Source organism: Crotalus tigris, unplaced genomic scaffold, assembly GCF_016545835.1.
Source record: "Crotalus tigris isolate CLP2741 ecotype Arizona unplaced genomic scaffold, ASM1654583v1 scf7180000017737.1785205, whole genome shotgun sequence".
In the NCBI taxonomy this organism is placed as follows: Eukaryota; Metazoa; Chordata; class Lepidosauria; order Squamata; family Viperidae; genus Crotalus; species Crotalus tigris.
In genome coordinates this window covers 879,050-900,558 of record NW_024096603.1, presented here as the reverse complement: position 1 = coordinate 900,558, position 21,509 = coordinate 879,050, and the positions used below count along the sequence as shown (strand labels likewise).

Here is a 21,509-nt window from a genome sequence, read left to right as displayed (position 1 = left end):
GGAAAGAAATGGGCCATGCTGATGGCCTCAGTAGATTGCCTCTGCCAGTAGTAGAAGCTGACCCTGAGCCAGCTGTCAACATTCTATCAATCCAAGCCTTGCCCGAGCTCCCTCTTAGTGCCAGGGATGTTGCCGCTGAAACAGGTACAGATCACACACTTTCACGTGTCCGTTCCTGGGTTTTGTCTGGTTGGCCTGAGCACTGCCCTAGTCCTGAGTTTCAGAGTTTCTGGTCCAAAAGGAACGAGCTGTCCCTTTCTCAGGGTTGTCTGCTTTGGGGAAACAGAGTTGTCATTCCCACCTCAATGAGGACTAGGGTCTTAGAATCCCTCCACGAGGGTCATCCTGGCATTGTTCGTATGAAGGCTCTTGCGCGCAGCCACTTGTGGTGGCCTGGTTTAGATAAAGATATTGAGGCTAAGGTGCATGCATGCCACCTGTGCCAACGATCTCGCCCAGAGATGCCCCAAGCTCCCGTGCATAGATGGGAGGAAACACAGTCCCCATGGTCTAGGGTGCACATTGACTACGCTGGGCCCTTTCAGGGCCAGTTCTTCTTGGTCCTTGTTGACAGCCATTCAAAATGGCTTGAGGTTGTACCTGTCTCATCCACCACCACTGCAAAGACTATTCAGGTACTGAGGGGGATTTTTGCTGCACACGGGCTTCCAGATGTCATTGTGTCTGACAACGGCCCTCAATTCACTTCCTCCGAATTCCAAGCTTTCTTACAGGCTAACATGATTTGTCATGCCACGTCTGCACCCTTCCACCCGTCCACCAACGGTATGGCTGAACGTATGGTGCGCATCACGAAGGACGCATTGAAAAGACTCACCTACGGGGACTGGCATCACAGGTTGGCTGACTTTCTCCTTTCTTATCGCACCACATCGTCCACTTCTACAGGGAGAAGCCCAGCTGAACTTCGTTGGGGGCGTCAACTTACTACTAAACTTGACCGGTTGCATCCGGACAGACTGCCTTCATCTACCTCACATCCTAGGGCACCTAGAGAACTACTTGTGGGTGCCCCGGTTTGGGCTCGCAATTACGGGCCTGGTCATACATGGGTCCCCGCTTCTATTTCCAAGGTCACAGGTCCTCTCTCCTACGAGGTAGCCCTGGACAACGGTCGTGTCCTGTGCCGGCACATCGACCAACTTCGCCCTAAGCGGGACCTTTCAGATGAGACTCCTGGGTCTTTTCCAGGGGGGGAGGGGGACCCTTTGGAGCAAAGGGAAGGGCACGAGTTGCTGCCCATCTCCACTGATGGAGCCACTGACGGCCCATTTCAAGCTTCCGCAAGTGCTCCGAAAAGGAATTCATGGAGCTTACCCACACAACAGGCACTCACGCCTACTCCAGCCAGGGAGTCACCCCGGGGGCATACTCACTTTCCACACACATCACACAACACTCCAGTCACGGAGGATACCCGGGAGCATCCCAACAAATCATTCCCCGCAAGAGAGCTGGCACACAATCCCCAGAGTTGGCCTGACCTTACCCCTAATCCTACAGGGGGTCAAACTTACAGGGAGGTGGTCGAGGAACCAAGTCCCGACCGCAACACCTCTAGCCCAAATCAGGGAGTAACTGAGTTTTGGGAAGGTACAGAGACCCACACGAGCCCGGACACAGAACGGGGCTTAGGGATTGGACAGCCTCCTGACAGGTCTTGGACGGACCTAGGAGGTTCTATAGAGACGCCCAGCAGTGGCTATCACTTCAAGGGGCCCGAGGGCCTACAGCTAGGCAGGTCAACCAGGTCACAAAGTGACAGAAGCCCTGGCCTGACGAGCCCGGTGGGCGAGCAAGCAGGCCAGGCATTGGGGCAAAGTCCTTGGAAGGCGCCAAGGCATGATAAGGGGAACAGGCTCTTGTCACCCCTCAGTCAGGGAACACCTGTCAGAAACCCAGAGCTGAGAAGGTCACAGAGAGCAAGGAAGTCTCCTAAATACTTAGAGGATTACATAACATTGCTGGCTAAACAAAAGCCAGGTAACGGCAGGAGCACTGAGAAGCAGAACACTGCATAAAATAATGATTATATGTTGGTAGTAGTTTTAGCCCGGGGGAAAGGGGTGTTATGTCCCGAGCCTTGCAAACGGCTCGGGGCGTTTGCAGGCGGTCCCGGGCAGGTGCAAAGCTGCCCGGGACCAGACAGGCTGTCGCCAGCGCCATGCGCATGCGCGGGTGCTGGCGCGGGAAAAGTATCGCATTGACCCGGGAAATGTCTATATAAGAAGCTGGGAGGTTTTGGGAGCTGCTGAAGCCATCTACTTGTGAGCTGAACACAGAATAAAGAAAACTGAGAACTTCAACTGCTTCTCGTGTCTGCTTCCCGCCAAGGACTCAACAATGACTATCCTTATGTTTCTTGACAAATCAGTAGTAGTACATGTGTGTGTGTGTGTACACACACACATACACACACACACACATATATATACATACACACATGTTCAGATATGAAAATCCTGATAAAAACAAAGTCAGAGATTTCAGATCAGATCAGAGCTGCTGAAGCCATCTACTTGTGAGCTGAACACAGAATAAAGAAAACTGAGAACTACAACTGCTTCTCGTGTCTGCTTTTCGCCAAGGACTCAACAGTCATAGTTCAATTTTTCTCAGTGGGATAAATTATTTCTAGGATTCAGTTTTTTTATTCTGTTCTTAACTGTCTAGCCATTTTCTTTCAAAATGGCTGCTTTTTGAAAGAATTTCATTTTCCTTATCCCATTCCTTCCCTCCCAACTGAGTTATTTCTTCAGCTGGGTATTGCAACGAAATATAGCCTGATCAAACCAGAAAGCAAAGTAAAAGGCATATGAGTAAATTACTACATGAGCACCACCTTTAAGCACAAGTGATTGGTTCATATATGAAACCAAATTACTAAGTCTACACAATGGATTCTAAAATGCTGACTGTATTATTGCTGTCAAGTATTGTATTTAGTTAACTCAAACTCAGTGCAATAATGTGGCTGGGATTGCTATATATGCTAAACCAAATGCAGTTTGCTTGGTTTTGGAATATTTATTTGTTAAATTTATGTCCTACTTTTCTTCCAGTAACTCAAGGTGGCATATACTGCACTCTCTCTGCTAATTTACCCCAATAATACCAATATGGTATGTTCAGCTGAGAGGGAGAGAGGCCCAAAGCACCAGTGAGCTTCCCAGGCTGATCATGGGCTTGTATCTGGGATCTCTGCAATCCTAGTCCAAAACCTAAACACTATATTACACTGGAATAGCGACCCCAGTCAGAGTCATCTGAAACTCTGATTTATAGTTTATAACAATCTGTGAAGTGTTTCAAGATTAAGTTTGTCTTCTGTATTAATTGAATAAGATTCTTAAGAGAAACTGTGTTTACCCCAGGGCTTGCACTACTGTAGCACTGGGTAATGCACATGAATGGCAATATCATTTTGATTATATACTAGGAGGCATGCTGATATATTAAGTATAAGGGTATTTTAACCAATCAGGAGAATATGGAAAACATAATATATTGTTATATCCTTTTGTCTTTTGAAAAATCCAGCTCATGTGCATGCCCGAAACTTGGAATTCAACCTATACTGTCTCAAAATGTCATCTTCTCCTTGTGGTTAACTTACTTCAATTCATGAAACACTGGGCTGCCACACATAGTTATGCAGAAAAGTTCTAATGCATGTGTAACAAACAGAAAAATTGTAAAGCGAGTGCTCCTAGGCACTAGAGCACTAATGTGTCCAGCAAAAGGAAGCTGACCCATTTCCAAAAATAGATATCTACAGGCAGGAAAAGTAGCATTGTCTCTAAGAATCTGTCTTCCCACTGCTTACTGAATTGTGAAGCACAGGAAAAGGTTAGCTCCCTCTTCTGCATTAACCGCAAGAACAAATTTCTCTTCATTGAAATGGAAGCATCATATCTCTGGAGAACTCATTTTGTGGCTAAAACTAAGAGAAATAGTATTTCATCTTTATGTCCAATTTGCAACAATATTCTCATTCATGAATGGAATGCATCAATTACATACACAATAACTGAAATCAAGCCATATTAAGGTTTGATTGGCTTAATGATAATTTACTGAATAAGCTAAAATTGTCTGGGTCCTCACAAGAGATTAAGCAAGCCCAAACTATTAAACTATTAAATGTATAATAACATATTAAATATTATTTAATATTTACTTAATTATTTATACTGTGTGAAATATTATACTAATATTAATATTATAGCAATAAGATGTAATGCAAAAATCCTCAACTTTTTCAGTCTGATTGGTGCATCTGGATTTGAAAAGTACATAACAGGTAGTCCTCACTTACTGACCACAATTGGGACTGGCAACTATGTTGCTAAGTGACACAGTTGTAAAGTGAAATTCACATGACTTTACCTGACTTATTATAGCAATTTGTCAGGTCTGGCTACAGTCATTAAGTTAATCACTGCAGATCATTAAACATGATATTATGTGATTGTGACTTGCAACTTCCTACTAGGTCTCCATTGATTTGCTTGCTGAAAGCAAACTGTGAAGGTTACAAATTGTGATCATTTGATCAGAGGACACTCTGATCATTGTAAATGTCATGCCCAAATAATAATCACATGACTGTGGGGATGCTGTGATAGCCACAACTTTGAGGAGCAATTATAAATCTCATTATTCAGTGCTGTTATAACTTCGAACAATCACAGAACAAGTAATTGCTGAGGTACTAACTTGTAATAAGACTTCAAACATAAAGCACATATGTATTCAATCAACATGAAGTTATTATTCAAAAACCAGCAAAGGATGTGTCTGTGAAGTCACTGAGACAAGTTCAGCCTTAATAACTGTACTCAGACCAGATGGTTTTATGTAGAATTTTCAACAACTCCACACAGCAAAGGGCAATGGTAAGACACAACATGTGTATGTTACCATTATGTGTACCTTACCATATGTACCTTATCATTATGTGGGGCACCAAATTGTGGGAAGCCTGAATTAATTTTCTTTTTCTTGTATTGGAAAATAAAAGCCCCTGTGGCTCCCTCTCCTCTTTTAGCCAGGTTGTGTGGCAACCCTGGCCACCACCTCTGATCTGCAGGCAAAGAAAAGCTACTTAAACTTTCTCAGCTGGCATTGATATTTGGGCTGAAAGTGATTAAGCGTGCCTCTCTAGAAAGTCAGCTGACACTGGCAAACAAAGATAAAACAGAATTTCTCAAGATAAGAAAAATCTCTTATCACAACACATGTCAGATCCCTCATAAAATTCCCACACCAAGTAAGAGATTTACCCATCTATGATCACACCCCACAGGATAAGGAATGGACCTTCCTCTCCTGAACTTCACACATTTCCAGGGCAGGAATGCCTCTATTTGCACATCTAACATACTTCATATCAATGTCCATTACTTCACAATAAAAGCCCCTTGTTATTAGAAGTACTATCACCCTCAGGTTTTCTCATTTCATTGTCTGCCTTCCATTGCTATGCTCTATATTAAGCTGTCAAATAAAAACTACCTTCTTCTTCAAGCAGTCACAGAGCATGTTTATTTGTAACCTAACTTGGATTCGAACCCAGAACCTTTTTTCTAACATCTGCAAGAACCATATGAACATCTATATAGTAACTTGATTTATAATAAATACAAAGTAAAATGTAACATTTACATAAAATATGCATAAAGTACAGTTCATGTATATTTTCCTCTTAAGAATTATCTGTATTACATAAAAATTTTAGGATGAGAAAAAGAGATTAAATAAAGTTGCTCCAAAATTGGTGCTTACTCTCACCTTGCCATTTGGCCATACTAATTGCAAAATATCACAGATGAGCATCAGGATTACAACTCTGCACATCCTGATTCTTGCCACACATCAGAGGAATTCCAGGAAATAACAAGCTGTAAGCCTCACCCTCTTTTCACTCTCCTACCTAGCCATTAATACCCTATGTAGCTCCATAATTTCAGTTATCCATCTGTATCCACCCTACAGGTAAACAACAATATAATATCTGGACATTCGGGTTCCAACAAAGGCAACAAATAGACTGACCTAAATTGCAAGCCACTCATGGTCAATACAGTATTACATATGTTTTCCACAAAAAAATCATCACCTCTTGCATCAAATTATGGAATCTGATCAGACTTATTCTTATAAGTCTAAATGTTGTAGCGAACAACACTGACAATGCCATTTTTATTATATCATTTGCCCAAATCCCCCCTTAGATAGAGCTTTTAACAAGTACTAGACAATCTGTGATCCATTGGATCATTGTTTTAGAAATATTTCTTTATCTAAATAGAGAAACAAAATGGCCAAGAGCAAAAAAATAGTGGGAATAGGAGCGATTTCTGACTTCCTGCCACTTGACTGTAGCTGGCTGCACTCCAGCAATTGATGGTGGTACCAGTTTTCCCAGCCTCTGCAGGATTAAGGCAGGACTGGTCTACCTGGCCTCCAGTGGTAAAGAGGGACCGATCTACCCAGCTTTTGATGGACTAGGGCAGGACGAGCCTATTGAACCTCTGGGCAGTAGTGCGGCAGAACTGAAGCAATCCCAAATTTGCCAAATATCAATCCGACAGAAGTCATGTGTTCCAGATTTTGGACACATTCTATAATATAACCCATTTGAGGTACCTTGTTTCAAAAATGGTTGCCCTATGACACAGATTAGAGATACAAGAGTTTTAGTACTATATAGAACAATTTTTGCACATAATGACTTAATTGACAAAGAAGAGGATGATGTCAAAAGGGCAAACATGCATTGATTCTTTTTCCTGCAGGGTTTGGTCCACAATTCACTTTAACTACCTCCAATTTCCCAGCACATTTAGTTAGTCACACCACACTCCCATTTTTCAGTCTGCCCTTGGCACACTATATACATCAGATAAACGTTTCAAGCCACAATATTTTTTGTCAATCTATTAAGAACATTCTGATATGAAGGAATTTGATTTCATTGCTGCAATTTGGCCTAGATGACTAATGCTCTAGTAGCTTCCAACTGCTCTGCAACTAGGTCACTAATCAACTTGAAGTGAATCACGCTGATCCATTACTGTTCTTTTCCTTAAAGAGAAAATATGAGAACACAATCAGGACAACTGATCTTGAGCTTAATAGTCAAAAAGAGACATTAACATTGTTATCTGTGTAGCTCAGTCACTTCCAGGATAAGAAAGTCATTACAAACTTAATAATATTATATATGAAGAAAGATTATTATTATGCAATTATATAAAATAATATATTTATGTCAATATATCATATACATATATAAATTAACACTGAGGTGGGTTTACATTTGCATTTAATTCAGCCTAACAATTTCATCCAAAGGGTGGGGGGAGCCCTGCATTGGGGGATGGGGGGTTCAGCATCAAACTTTCAACATCTTTCTCTGACCAGGCCATAAAAAAAGATATCCAACTACAAGACTTTGTGTATTGTCAGGACAAAAAAAAAACCAGGTCAACACATGAAGGTTTAATTTAACTGATTTATTGTTAAAAGCCTATATATAGGAATCTTCTCAACAGTCAGCACCTGGTCATAGATAAGGATTACATAAGGATAACAGAAATCAAGGGGACTGGATTAAGTTCATTTGTGGCTTCTAATGACTCTAAACTGATCCCTATCCCTCCCCTGGCGTTGCCAGTCCTTCTTCTACAATATTCCTGCATCTGAGCAAATCCAAGGTCTACATTATTATATCAACTACAACAGGGCTTTTCAACCAGTTGAAAACATGGTTAAGTGAATCTGGTTTCCCCATTACTTTGGCTTGTGAGAAGGTTGCAAAAGGGGATCACATGACCCTGAAACATTGCAACAATCATAAATATGAATCAGTTGCCAAGCATCCAAATGTAAAGCACATGTCCCTGAGGATGCTGCAACGGTTATAAGTGTGAAAAATGGTCACAAGTCACTTCTTTCAGTGCCATTGTAACTTCAAACAGTCACTAAGTGAACTGTTGTAAGTTGAGGACTACCTGTACTTTATCACTTTTTTCCTTTTTTTCGTCATCAAATTTTTGACACCTTGCTAGGTGACTGGTGGTACTCAAATATTGACATATCTTAAAAGTGATACAATCTGTGAAAAGGTTGAAAAGTGATGAGTGGGAGTAAATTTGCAATATTGGTGCCTGGAGATTATTGGACTATAATTGTTATCATTCCCAGGTATCATAGCCTGTGTTCACCACCAAATTGGGAAAAGTTGGTTTGTACTGCTCTATGCTGCTTTCACTGGTTCACAAATCTATGCTTACATTTTTAAATAAGCTTGTCTCCTCTGCCCCATTTTAAATAAACTTGTCTCCCCCGCCCCATTTTTGCTACAAGAAAGAGCTGATTAGTTATGTATCTAATAAAAAGTATGGATAACTGCCAAGAGTTGCTGGGTGTTGGGCAGCATATGAATTTAATTTATTATAGTTCATCAATTGGGGGGTAAGCCAGAGATTTAGGTTGATTTGGTATTTCTTTCCACCTACCCAGTCCTTCCCAAGTGCCTGGGATAAGCAGATGTTATTCTTTTGATGATGCTAATGATATTGTCACAAGATGTAAGCTGTTGTAAATAAAGCTGCCTTTTGCAATTGACTGATGGTAATTTTGTCAATGCCAGTGGTATTCAATTGGTGCTCCAGATCTTTTGAGATTGCATCAAAGGTATCTATCACTATTGCTACTATCTTTGCTTTCTTTTGCCAGTAGTCATTCTATTATTTTGTATTTTTCTCCAGTACTTTCTCTTCTATTTTGCTGTCTCCAGGTGCAGCCACATCCACTCTCCAGACTTTTTCATCTTTCTTATTGACAATTCTCAAGTCTGGAGTGTTATGGGGCAAGTGTTTGTCTGTTTGAATTCTCAAGTCCCAGAGCACCTTCACTTCTTCATTTTCTATTTCTTTGTCTATTTTGTGTTCCCACAAGTTTGTGCTTGCAGGCAAATGGTATTTCTTGTAGATATTCCAAGGCACCTTTGTTGCTACTTTGTCATGCCACTGTTTGTAGTCAGTCTGTGCGATCTGTTGCAGCAGGTAATTAGGTTGTTCGCTGTTTCTTCAGCTTCTTTGAAGAGAAAGTCCCTTGCTATCTTCTTAATTCTGGCTTTGTGTGCATTTACTCTTAAAATTAGTCTTGTGAAACCAGAATTAGCTTCTCTATTTCTTTCTTCAACTTTCCTGCCCTTAACCATTGTTATCTGCTTTGCCTGCTTTTTTATGTATTGACCATGTAATACTTTGCTTTGCCAGGTCTTTTTTTTCCTCTTCATTTAGCCTTTTTTGTAGGTCAATTGGGTTTCTCCAGTACTCAGTAAGCTTTCATGGTATACTAACTTTAGTACATCTTCTTCACTATCCTTCTTCCAATGCCTTTTTTACTCCTTCAATTGTCTGATGTATTTGCAACATTCCCCACCCACTTATGTTCTTTGACAAGTAGTCTGTCAACATTGCTGCATGGATGAAAGGCATGATTCATTATGATTTTATGATTGTAAGGTAGCCGCATTGAATTACCTGGAGAGGCCAGAGCACATATTCCTTAATCTGATACATGATTTGTTTGTAGTTCAGCACAATATAGAACCCAGCCACGTACTGAAACTGAGCAGTATACTGAAGAGCAGGCTTGTCCATACAGGAGTGTGATGTGACAACAATTCAACTGTGCTTAATGCAAGCCCCACTTGTGCACACAATGCTAAGTCAATACCAGAATTCAATTTTGGGGCCCTGGGCTCTCTGTGAGCCACTGTGCTCACTGCAACAACTCCATCCTGCATCTGTATTGTAACCACTTTTCCCAAAATATCAGTATTGAGTCTCTATGTACTGAGCTATACATTGATCAATATGGTAATGAAATGTTTCCAAACAAGAGGATTTAAATAGATTTAAACCTGTTCTCTATTCCAATTATGTCTCTCTTGATATATCTGCTATATTTAAAAAAAAACATTTCCTCAAGCTGATGTACAAAATATGTATTTAAAATCTATTTGAAATCCAAAATGGAATTTAACTGTACTAATTGAATATGAAAGGATTCTCACCCTTCCACAGCTCCCTGTACTTCCTTAAAATATGATGTTTTGAATCCTAATCCTTTTGAAGGAGAGGGTGGGGGGGTTCCAAAGCTGAGGAGAGATTATTTAAGAATAAAAAGTTGCATTCCAACCAATGTATCAAAATGTCCTCATCTTACAAACACAATTGAGACTGGAACTTCAGCTGGTAAACAATGGGGTCATTAAATGAGTAGCACCCAATTTATGATCTTTTGGTGGTAGTTGTTAACTGAATCATACAATAGTTAAGCAAATCCAGTTTTCCCCATTGACTTTGTTTGTTGTAAGCTCCCTGGGAAGGTTGCAAATAGTGATTGTGTCACCTAGAATGCTGTAACTGTCATAAATACATGCCAGTTGCCAAAGACCCAAATTCTGATCATATCACCATGGAGAAGCTGTAACATTATAAGTTACATGACCCTTTTTTCAGCACAGTTGTAACTTTGAATGGTCTTAAGTCAAGGACTATCTGTACCGCATATGTACCTATTCAAATTTTAATGTTCTATTTTGCTTATTTAAAGAAGAAAATCATATCCTATTTGGGACATCAACTTTCTAAGGTTTTATTTTAAAGGCCTACAAGTCTCTGTATATGCATGTTGGCAAATGGGGGTAGGACTTCAGAATGTATTCTTTTGTCAACTACTCTTTAAAGAACTGCTTTATCTTTAAAGAACTGCTACTCACTGCTGTGCCAGCAAACTTTTCAATGTCAATCAAAGCAATCCTGATAAGAGAAAACATTTGCATATGTATACATGTATTTTTCCACAAAGCACTTAAGATCTTATTGAATACAGATGCTAAACTGCCACTTCAGAGCACACATACTGTATCCATAACAGCTTATTTTGAAATCCTATGAAGAAAAGTCACAAAGAATTTAGTAAATGGTACATCCATTTTAATATCTAACACTTGACGCTCAGAAAGCAGAATGTCCAACACTCCTAGAGAAAAGTGGTAAAAAATGTTGGCTTCCATCCAGATAATTCCTTCCCACACAAGTGGCCAAGAAATAGAAGGATCTATGCTCACACACATGAGCAAATTATAACAAAGCTTAGGGAATCTATTGTCTGCTGTGCAAATTATTCTAATAGTGTGCTATGACGGAAACAGAGAGCTGATTCACTGAATCCTTTTCAGCAATGAGAGGCAGACATATTTAAGCCATATCACTTAACACTTCGCAGACTTCTCAGAGGTAGTATAAAAAGATACAATAAAAGAAAAAGAAATTTTTCCCATGCAAAAGGGTATGTGAAAAAACTTTGCACCTGAGTCCCAGTCCTCATACACAGAGAATATTTATTTCTGGTGAAAGATAAAATCTACTTAAGGCAGAACATACATCCATAAACATCATTCTTACATATCCTGATTAACAGAAAAGTAATCTTTGGCACATATTTACAAAAACAAGTTTTGCTTATTCCTGAATGAATGGATAATAACAAAATTGAAATTTAGCAAAATATCTTGTCCGAAACAGCCCTTAGGTCCATCTAGTTCAATGCTGAAATAATTTTCCAGAGTTCTATATGAGGATTAAATCTCGATTTCTCAATCACTGAGTTATGCCATAGAACAGAACAGAATCTGGAAGGGACGTTGGAGGTCTTCTAGTCCAGCCCCCTGCTCAAGCAGGACAACCTATACCATCTCAGACAGATGATTGTCTAGTCTCTTCTTAAAAACCTCCAGTGATGGAACTCCCACGATTTCTGGAGGCAAGCTGTTGATTGTACTCACTGTCAGGAAGTTCCCCCTTAATTCCAGGTTGCTTTTCTCTTTGATCAGTTTCCAACCATTGTTTCTCGTCCTTCCGTCCGGTGCTCTGGTGAATAAGTGTGACCCCCCTCTTCCTTGTGGCAGCCCCTCAGATACTGGACTACTGCTATCATGTTTTACCTATTTCTTCTTTTCTTTAGACTAGACAAACCCAAGTGTCTCAGCCATTAATACTAGTTGAAAATAGGATGGGGGGAAAGGGTGTTGTTCAAACTAGTTCTATAATGACACTTGCAACAGATTTCTAGGCAGACTCTCAACCAAATACTAACACATCCCAAACGTATTTAGTTTTAGGAATAATGTTACCCAATACATTTCTTACATATTATGACTATGTTCCAACCAACCTAGCCACTGTATATTTAATGGGATTTGCACATCGATCTCATTGGCTATGACTATTTTTTTACTATTCCGTAGCCATATCTAGTAGGAGGTATGAATACGTGTAGACATTGTATGTTGTGATTTCATTCATACCACTTTTTTCAAATGTTCAAGGTAGTTCACAAAAGACAGCAATTACAGATGCATTAATCCACAAACCAAGTATCAATCCCAGGGTTTCCAACAACTGCATCAAAATGTTGTATCTGACAAAGGGAGAACAGCAAAACTCCCTACAACTATGCTTTTCTGCCAAAGAGTGGGTGGGGCTAGGCTTAGTTTTATTTTATATTTTACTTTTCTGCTACATCATTAAAAGCCTTCTCCATTGTTCAGAAATATTTTAATACAGCTTTTAAAAGGCAAACTGTTCAAATAAACATATTAGCAATAAAGAAATAAACAGGTTCATAGGATTATGCAATAGACTGAATTCTGATGCTCAGTAAAGTGACCCCCTGTCCTATTCTGACAAAGACTCCATGGACTAAATAATATCACATATCGTCAATGTAAGAAAAGTTGTCTGAATATATTCAGGTTCTCCTGCATTTTTTTCAAACACTGTATGGTGTTTTTGAAATATTCATATTCACACTATGAATCTTTAGGACAGGCAGAATACAGAATTGGGAAATCCATTTTGTTATTTTTAAAAATTGCTCTTCAGTATATTAGTAAAATCTTGAAATCCAGTTGTTCAAACCAGATCAATAGAATGGCTTAAGCAATCCAATATCCAATTAACAGCATAAAAACATGCATGAGCATAGTCAGAAGTTTGTGATCGGCAGCAGATCCAAATTCGTAAATGCTTATCCTTCTAGAATTCCTTTTCATCAACTTAAAGGAAAAAATACTTTCTATCTCTTACCTCTTTTAGACAAAATCAGTTAGAAAACTACTATGAGTGACCTTGGGAAGAAAGCTGTATGTAGCCAGCACTTGCCTTGCAAAAGGCCAGATTAGGCCTGCTTGATCAGCAAAGGAAGCAAAAGACAGTGAAGGTCAGCTAGGGTGGCAGGGATCATGAAGTGCAGGGTGCGGAAAGGGCATGGATATGGGGAGATAGATGGATGGAGAGAATGGCAGCACCCAAAAGTCTGAAGTGTGGATGGACTGTCAAGCACCTGAAATTTGATCACATGACTGAGCTGGCACTGTTACAACCATAACTTTGGGGACCAGACAGAAGTCCCTTCGCAACTCACCACTGTCACTTTGAGCAGTTGTTGAGTTAATGGCCATAAGTCAAGGGCTACCTGTCACCCTTTCAATGATAAACTGAATATAGACATATCAAATATGGCAGCCCAATCCAAACAGTAACTGGGTTCACATATCATATTAGATCTAAACCAAACAAAATACACCATAGCAAGCTACATGAACCCAGATCATGCATTCTCCTCAGTGTATTGGCAATATGTAGATTAGCCTTCCATTTCCTGGTATCATCCAGAAAGCTGATTTAGGACAATTTCTTTCTGAATACCACCCCTCCCAGAAAACGCAAAGAATAGACAACATCCTGAGGAAATTACATTGATGGTATACCTTCTTTTTCTTTCCTTATACCAACATTAATTTTTGCCTTTGCATTTCAAGAAACAATACAACTGAAAAAGAGCTACAGGGCCAAGCAATTTCTCAACTCCAGAACCATCCAGCTTAATGTAGGGCGTGGTGGTTTGATAGCCTAGAGGGTAGCTTAGACAAGTTGCCACAGATGTTTTAGTAACATCAGTGTTTTCAGAGAATCTAGCAAAGAATTGCTAATATTTCCAAAGAGCAGATAAGAGCAGATTTATGTACCAGATGGATTCATCACCAAGCTAGTTTTTCATTGAAAGAAAGCATACTCTGGTCACTGAGAAATTACACTACTTATATTCCACTTATATTCAAATATCATTGAATAAAGAAAGATCAAAAAAGAGATTAGATATGAATGCAGTAGGAGAAATTTGCAAAAGTATTTTTTGGGGGGCCTCATGTAAATCAATAACATCAGGAGTCAACAATCCAGTCTTTCTGAATTAGTTCAGTAAATTCAAATAAATTTAATTTGGTAAATTTAGTCAAAGTGGTTTTCTTAGTAACAATATGGAATTGATTTATTCCAGCATTTTAAAAAATATTCTTAGTCTAGCCTGTGGCCTTGAGATGCTTTATGAAATCCAGAACTAGTTTAAATCCTGCTTTTTGAGATCACCCAAGGTCAGTTAGGTGTTGCCACCTGTATTCGGCTGTGAGAGAATATGTAAATCTAGCCTTCAGGTGCATTCAAATTGCTCCTTTACTGTTGTAAACATAAGTGAGTTAATGGTAGATGTGTTATCACATGCAGGACCTGGAAGTGGAAGAACAGATGCCGGAAACCTTTACTGGCGCTAAGTAACAGCATTGTTCCTTCAAGTTTAACTCTTGTTAAGGTACTTGTTTCTTTGTAATGTTACAGCTTGTCTTTCAGTAAGCCATTTTGTTTACATATTCTCATAAATGTTTGAAGATATCATGCAAATCTTATGCATAAAAGCTGACAGTTTCCCTGTGTCTTTCCACCATATAAAGCACTTGTACTTTTTTGTCTTACCTACTGCATCTGCCTTCTCCTGTCAAAATTCTGTTGTATAAATTATTCACCTTTTCCCACTCACAAATTAAGTCCATCCTGAAATCATATACTATTTCACCCAAAAAACCCCTTCTTTATCTAAGCTAAATATGGCATCACAGAATCATAGAGCTAGAAGGGATTTTGGAGGTCTTGAAGTCTAACCTGCCCAAGATAAGAGTCATTATACCACTCAACAAATTGTTGCCTATTTGGTACTAGTGTATTTGGTTTTCCCTGCCTAACTTTTCTCAGCACTGAACTGCATCTTGTTACATAGGACCCAATGCTCAAGTCTGTCAAGATCTTTCTGAATCTTGGGTCTATCTTCCAAAGTACTTGTTAATTCCCCCCACTTGGTGTCATCCACAAATCTGTTAAGCGCTTCTTCAATCGCCTCATCTAGGTCATTTATGAAGAGGCTGAGGAACATGGGGCCCAAGACAGAACCTTGATGTACCCTACTGCATGTTTCCCTCCATGTAGATGTAATTGCAGGATTACATGCTGAATGTAGTTAGTCAGCCAACTTCAAATCAATCTGGTGGTGATATTTTCTATCCCACATTATTCTAACTTACCAAGAAGTGGGCTGTGGTCTATTTTGTCAAATGCCTTACTGAAGTCTAAGTAAATTATGTGCACAGCATTTCTTTGGTCCACTAATTTAATCACTTTATCACAGAAAGCAGTACAGTTTGTTTAACATGATTTGTTTTTAACAAACCTATGCTATTTCTAGTAATCACCTTGTTCATTTCTATGTGCTCACAAATCCACTGCCTGATTATCTTTTCCAGGATTTTCCCAGGTATTAATGTCAAGCTGATTGGTCCGTAGTTTCTTGGACCTTGTTTTTTCCCCTTTTTGAAGAATGGAACCACATTAGCTCTTTTCCAGTACTCCGAAGTTCCTGCATGCTTCAGGAGTTCTGAAAAATTTCATTTAGTGGTTCCAAGATCACATCTGCCAGCATGCCTATACATGCTTTATTATGGAATCTTTGGTATTTTCTGAGCTTGGTTGTTGTTTGCAGATGTTTCATTACCCAACTAGGTAATATTACCTGTGTCACTGATGATGTTACCTAGTTGGGCACTGAAATTCTGCAAACAAACAAGCAAGCTCAGAAAGCACTAAAGACTCTACAGTTCAACTCTGGGTTACATATATTTCCTTCTATTGGATGTATGCTTTACCTTTGAAACTCTTCCACAATTTCTATTTTAAAAATAGTGAAGCAGAGACAAATCTCTGTCATTTGACCATTTCCATTAATAACTCATAACTCTTCCAGAAATATCCTGTAATTAATTTGATCCTATCCATCCAAGTTACATCTTCTGTTTGCTTGCTTCAATCTTGTCAAGCATAATTTGTTATAATCCATTATCTTCTTGTATCACATGCCCAGATAATAACAATGCTTGCCCAGAGACTTATTGATTTGTTATTTATTCTCATACTTTGTGTTATCTTAATTCAAGAAAGATCTCTGAAGGAAAAAAGACTGGTTCTATACATTTTACTTTAGTCAAATATTTTCCATTAAATTCCCTCTTAATTCTGTAAGAAAGTTGACATTAAGATCAACATGATTAATTCATTAATGACCTTGTCTTGACCATTTCTTTCCTCATCTTGTGAGAAAGTATTCCATCTTTCTTATGTAAGTACTTATTTACTTTTCATTTTGGCTACATCTTCTATCATACCTCTGAGATAGATCTTAACAATGGTGAAATGTGTTATCAGAGCTTCAGGGTATAGAATACTTTAGGGACAAACTTCATCTTCCTCCCCAAATTCACCCACTTACCAGATTAAAATCCATTGACTTTACAGTTAAAGATATATAAAATGCAAATATATTCAATAATGATGTCTGCCAACAAAGGATAAGTAAACTGCTGGAGCAAGCAACCTTTCCTGCTGGAGGGTCATAGCTAGAGACTAAAGATCGTTACTATTATCCTGGTATAAAACCATCCAGTTCAAGTCATTGGAGGCACTTTTGATAAACCTATTGTAAACTAGCATAGGAAAACATATGGGACTTTGTGAAGTTTTTCATTCTAAATTACCCATACAGATAGTCCTTGGTTTACAATGGCAACTAGGACTAGGATTGCCATTGCTAAGCAATGCAATAATAAAACATATCATATGACAACATCGCTTAGCAACAGCAACCCCAGCAGTCTTGGTTGCTTATAGCCCCAAGATGTGCAGGTTATTAAAAAGGAAGCAGGTTATTAAAAAGGAATCCCAGTTAAGAAGCACCAGGGTGCCACAGGAGGCTAGTGTGATGTTGCAGGGAATGGGGTAGGCTAGAAGATGTACCAGCAGCACTGGCATAGGCCAGAGATGAATCAAGGGAGGCCCAGGGATGGGGGGGAAGTCTTAGGACACTGTGGGCAAGGGATGCTGCAGATGCAATTAGGTTTACTGACATCGTACTATTGGATCAAGGGAAAAATCTACAAATATTTAATAGGAGGATGAAATAAATATCTTGGTTTGCACAAGGGAATTCCATGCTACATTTCAATATATTTCTTCCAGAATTCCTGTAACATTAGTTTTTTTGTTTTAATTTGGTATTTTCCTTTTCAGTTGTTTTTTTTAATTGGTAATTGTCTAATTCAATTGTTTTTATTAGCAATAGATGCTTTTTACTTTTTAAAAGCCTGTCAACTGAATGCAAATCAAATGTAATTCTGAATTGCAAATGTATAAAATTTGGAAATGTGAATGTAATTCTGAATTATATAGCAAAAATTTCAAATTGATTGTTATAAATTAGTTGAACATAGGACATTGTAGAAAAAGATAGTTTCTTACAATGGAAAAATGATACCATTCCACCTTTGCAATCTTTGACTGGGAATACATTTCACCCTCTGCTTATCAACTAGATTTCTACTGATGTAATGGAAATACTGATCAATGTTAGTATGTGGTCAAAGTTTAATGCTATTTTTAAAAACTGGGTTACTTATATACTTTTTATACTTTGTTCTTTTTCATTTTTTTTATCCTTTATTTCCGGATCTTTATATAAAAAGGATCACCTCAGAACACTAAACCTGATACAGCATTGCCTAGAAATATAATTAGTGGGATTTCATTTCCAAAGAAATGGAACAAAAGGTCAGGTTTTTTATTTATTGAATGTAATACTAAGCCACATACAATGATCAATCTTTGATGTAACCCTTAAATCCATTGAAAAAAATCTAACCAAGAGCCTAAAAATCTGAACTCATTTAGTTGCCCCCAAGAAATCAATCTCTGCACACAACATACAGAAAACAAACAAATTAAAAAATGTAGGTGATAACTATTTCTGTGGAAGCCTCACTCCATGAAAACTCAGTGGTTTGAACATTAGGATTTACATAACAAATTTCAAAAGGCTGTGAGTAAGATTTTAAAAAATGGAATTCTGGCTGATTATTCAATATGCCCAACACGAGCCACATGTCACATGTCCAGATACCTACTACTGCTTATTATTAAGTTATCAGCTCAAAGGCCTCCAGCAAGATGAGCTGAAAATACAGAGAAGTATATACAATAAGTAGAATATTTTGGAAATCAGCTCAGTCTCTAAAAATAGAGACTCTAAAAATATTTAAATGTATTCATTATTGAACAACCTGATAATTACAATGTTAAATCTTAAAACACAGAAGATAAATTCATATTACACAAAAATGCCAACAATTTTAAACACTATTATTCAGAGATACTCATCCTGCTAAATATTGAATTCCAAAGCCAATAAGTAGTGTTTTTACCCATTGTGACAGCTGATGGCTTTAAAACATTACCCCCAGTATTAGGACCATTCATCTTACCAGCCATCACCATACCTAAAAACATAGGTAGAAAGATTAAAGGAGTTTCTTTCTAGAAAGAAAAGATAATATGTGTTTCTTTAGGCACAAATAATTATTAATCTAGTAACTGAAAGGTAGAACACAAAAATGTCTTCACATAAAGATGTAGTTAAAAGCATTTGGCAATGAAGTGAATAAGCATCACTGGATGGAACAATAATGTTTTACAGCCAACAAAGGGAAAAATTACTTTTGATTAAAATCCAGAATGTCATCACCTGGCCCCAGGTCAGTGCTCACTGCTACTCTGTACTCATCTCCACCAAGTGAAGCTACATCCCGTGGCATCTTCTGTCCCAAAGTTCATCTATGTAAGGTTAATAAATTAAAATTGGCAAAACCCCAGGACAAGATAATTTGTTTTTGCAGATAATACCTTAAAAATACAACATCAGAGTGTAGTCTAAATGCTTGTGGTAAAAACAAGACCATATTAGAAACAGGAAGAGGACGAAGTCCTAAATGAAAGGCCAATACTATTACACAAAGATACATCCATTGCGCTTTCAATTAAATGTGCTAGTAGAAACACAGGTTAGATTAAGATCTGTACTAGTGTTAATTAAAGAGAACTATATATTAATATGTGGCTATGGGACAGATTTTCATACAAGCATGCATAAAACAGGTGAAGCAAGATCCATTCTTTTACCATAAAAAGCAGTGTTTTTTATAGACAACAAAGTGTGAAGAAAACTTTTACCTGAAAGGCAAGATGTGCAAGCTTTGACTAAAGTCAAACTTCCACTGATGGGTCCCCTCAGCGAGATGTCTGGAAGCCAACTTACTCTTTACACAGAAACAAAATGCATGAATTAGAAACCAGGACCTACCATTGAGACCATTTGGGATGCTCCTGTGGTGAAGAGGAGCAGAAAGGTCATCCATAGATCTCCGGATGGCTCCAGCTTTGTTTTCAACAACTTTGTGATGGTGAAGGAGATGGTGGTGGTGGTGATCTGGACTTCCTGCACTGCCAGCACTAGATGTACTACTCCCATCTCCAACATCCCTGGTTCCAGAACTCCCATTGAGGTTGGTGAGACTAGCTTGGCTATCTATGGAGCTTCGGGAGCCTGCTCCATTCCTCTCTTCATCCAGCATTAGCACAATCTCCTTCAGCTCAACATTCTCTCTCAGGAGGGATTCTTGCTTAGCTTCTAATTCTTTGAGCTTCTGCTGGTACATTCCAACTTCCTTCCACACTACACCTGCAGTGTGTCTCCCAAACCTCTGCCATTCTCTGGACAGCTTTTTCCCCTTTTGCCTATCATCATCCAAGAAACAGCAGAGCTCCCTCAGTTCCTGGTTATCATCCTGGAGCTTCTGATTAACTTCTTTCAAACCCCTGATCTCATGCAGGTGAACTTGCAGTCTTCTGTTCACATCTTTCATCAAGTTGCTGTGCTCCACCATCAAGTTCATTTTTTCATTTTCTACTTTCTTCAACCTTTTCACCAACTCTTCCTTGTTCCATTTCAAAAGATCTTCTTCTGTCATTTTGGTCAGGTCTTCCTTTGACCCTTCTACAGAATTTTTTGCCATATTTATATTCTACTTCCCCTTTGGAAGGAGATAAGAAGACACAGACTGTTCTTTTCAAGGAATATTATTTTAAATACTCTGTAAGTTCAAACTTCACAGCAACATTGTGGAATGTAATTTTGTATTTTAAAAATCCTACAATTCTTCAGGGAGGACAAGATCACAAAAAACTGTAAATCTGTTCATTTCTGTAAAATGTTTTCTCTGCCTTACAACTCCCATGCCTAAATAAAATAAAAATGAAAAAGAATGAGCACCCAAAGCTTCGTATATATTTTTAAAAGCCTTTCAAAAGTGAAGCAAGTCAACTTACCAAAGGCTATCACAGCTGCAGCAATAAGAATGAATTTGTTAGCTTAAAAATCAACCTGCTCGGGTTCAGTATCCACGCCGCGTAGATTTCCAACAGATAAAACCTATATAAGGTTGAGAAACGGTCAGGTTCTAGCTTAAATGACCCAACCCCTCCGTCCGCAGCAATTAGAGTTAGAAAGAATAAAATAAAATGCAGCTTTTTATAACCGATCCCTTCCTCCGCTTTTTTATGCTTTTAGTTCTAAGACAGCCTTCCGGATGATGTCAGTCTCTTTGTAAACTGCATTTAAATTTTCAGAAAAACCATCGGAAAGGAACTGAGAGCTTGGAACAAGGCATCGCCTATTTCAAGCGAGAGGGAAGAAGGAAGATGGGAAAGGACATTCCAGGATGAGAATCTGCAATACACCTTGGAGAAGCAACACGAAAAATAAAAGCAAGGACCAAAAATAAAAGAGAAATCAAATAAGCACAGCGGCTTATGTACGAGTACAGCTCCACTCGATCCTCCGGCACTGCTCAGTTTTATCGGAGGGAGGGAATTAGCGGGCTTGGCTCCTCCTCCTGACTCCTGATTGGCCAATCAGATGGTCCGGGCTCGGTTCTTCTCCATGCCCCAGCCTGGTGCGTTCAGGTTGCATTTCACTTTCCGCCTTGGGTCGGGTTACGGGGAGAAGTGATAATTTCTCCCGGAACCAATGAACTGGCAGCAAGAGCGCATTTCAAAAAAGCAGGTACAAAGGGAAAGGTAGAGCGCCGTGCCTCTCTTAAAGGGGCCGCAATCTGTTTTCCACCTCTGCCTGGAGCG

The 21,509-nt window shown here is 38.9% G+C and overlaps 1 protein-coding gene across 2 annotated transcripts in view; it reads right to left on the bottom strand.

Annotated features, from left to right (window-relative positions):
- The window catches only part of CCDC85C (coiled-coil domain containing 85C), a 193,745-nt gene extending 172,540 nt beyond the window's left edge, over window positions 1–21,205 (bottom strand). The window contains exons 1-2 of one of the 2 annotated variants that reach the window (XM_039339720.1): window positions 20,700–21,205; window positions 19,675–20,610 (exon numbers count right to left, since the gene is read on the bottom strand). In XM_039339720.1, coding sequence (XP_039195654.1) covers window positions 19,675–20,386 — 712 coding nt within the window. In that variant the 5' untranslated portion in view covers window positions 20,387–20,610; window positions 20,700–21,205. The remainder of the gene's footprint in view (window positions 1–19,674; window positions 20,611–20,699) is intronic. The other variant, XM_039339719.1, reaches the window with a different exon arrangement.
- Window positions 21,206–21,509: the final 304 nt, after the last annotated feature.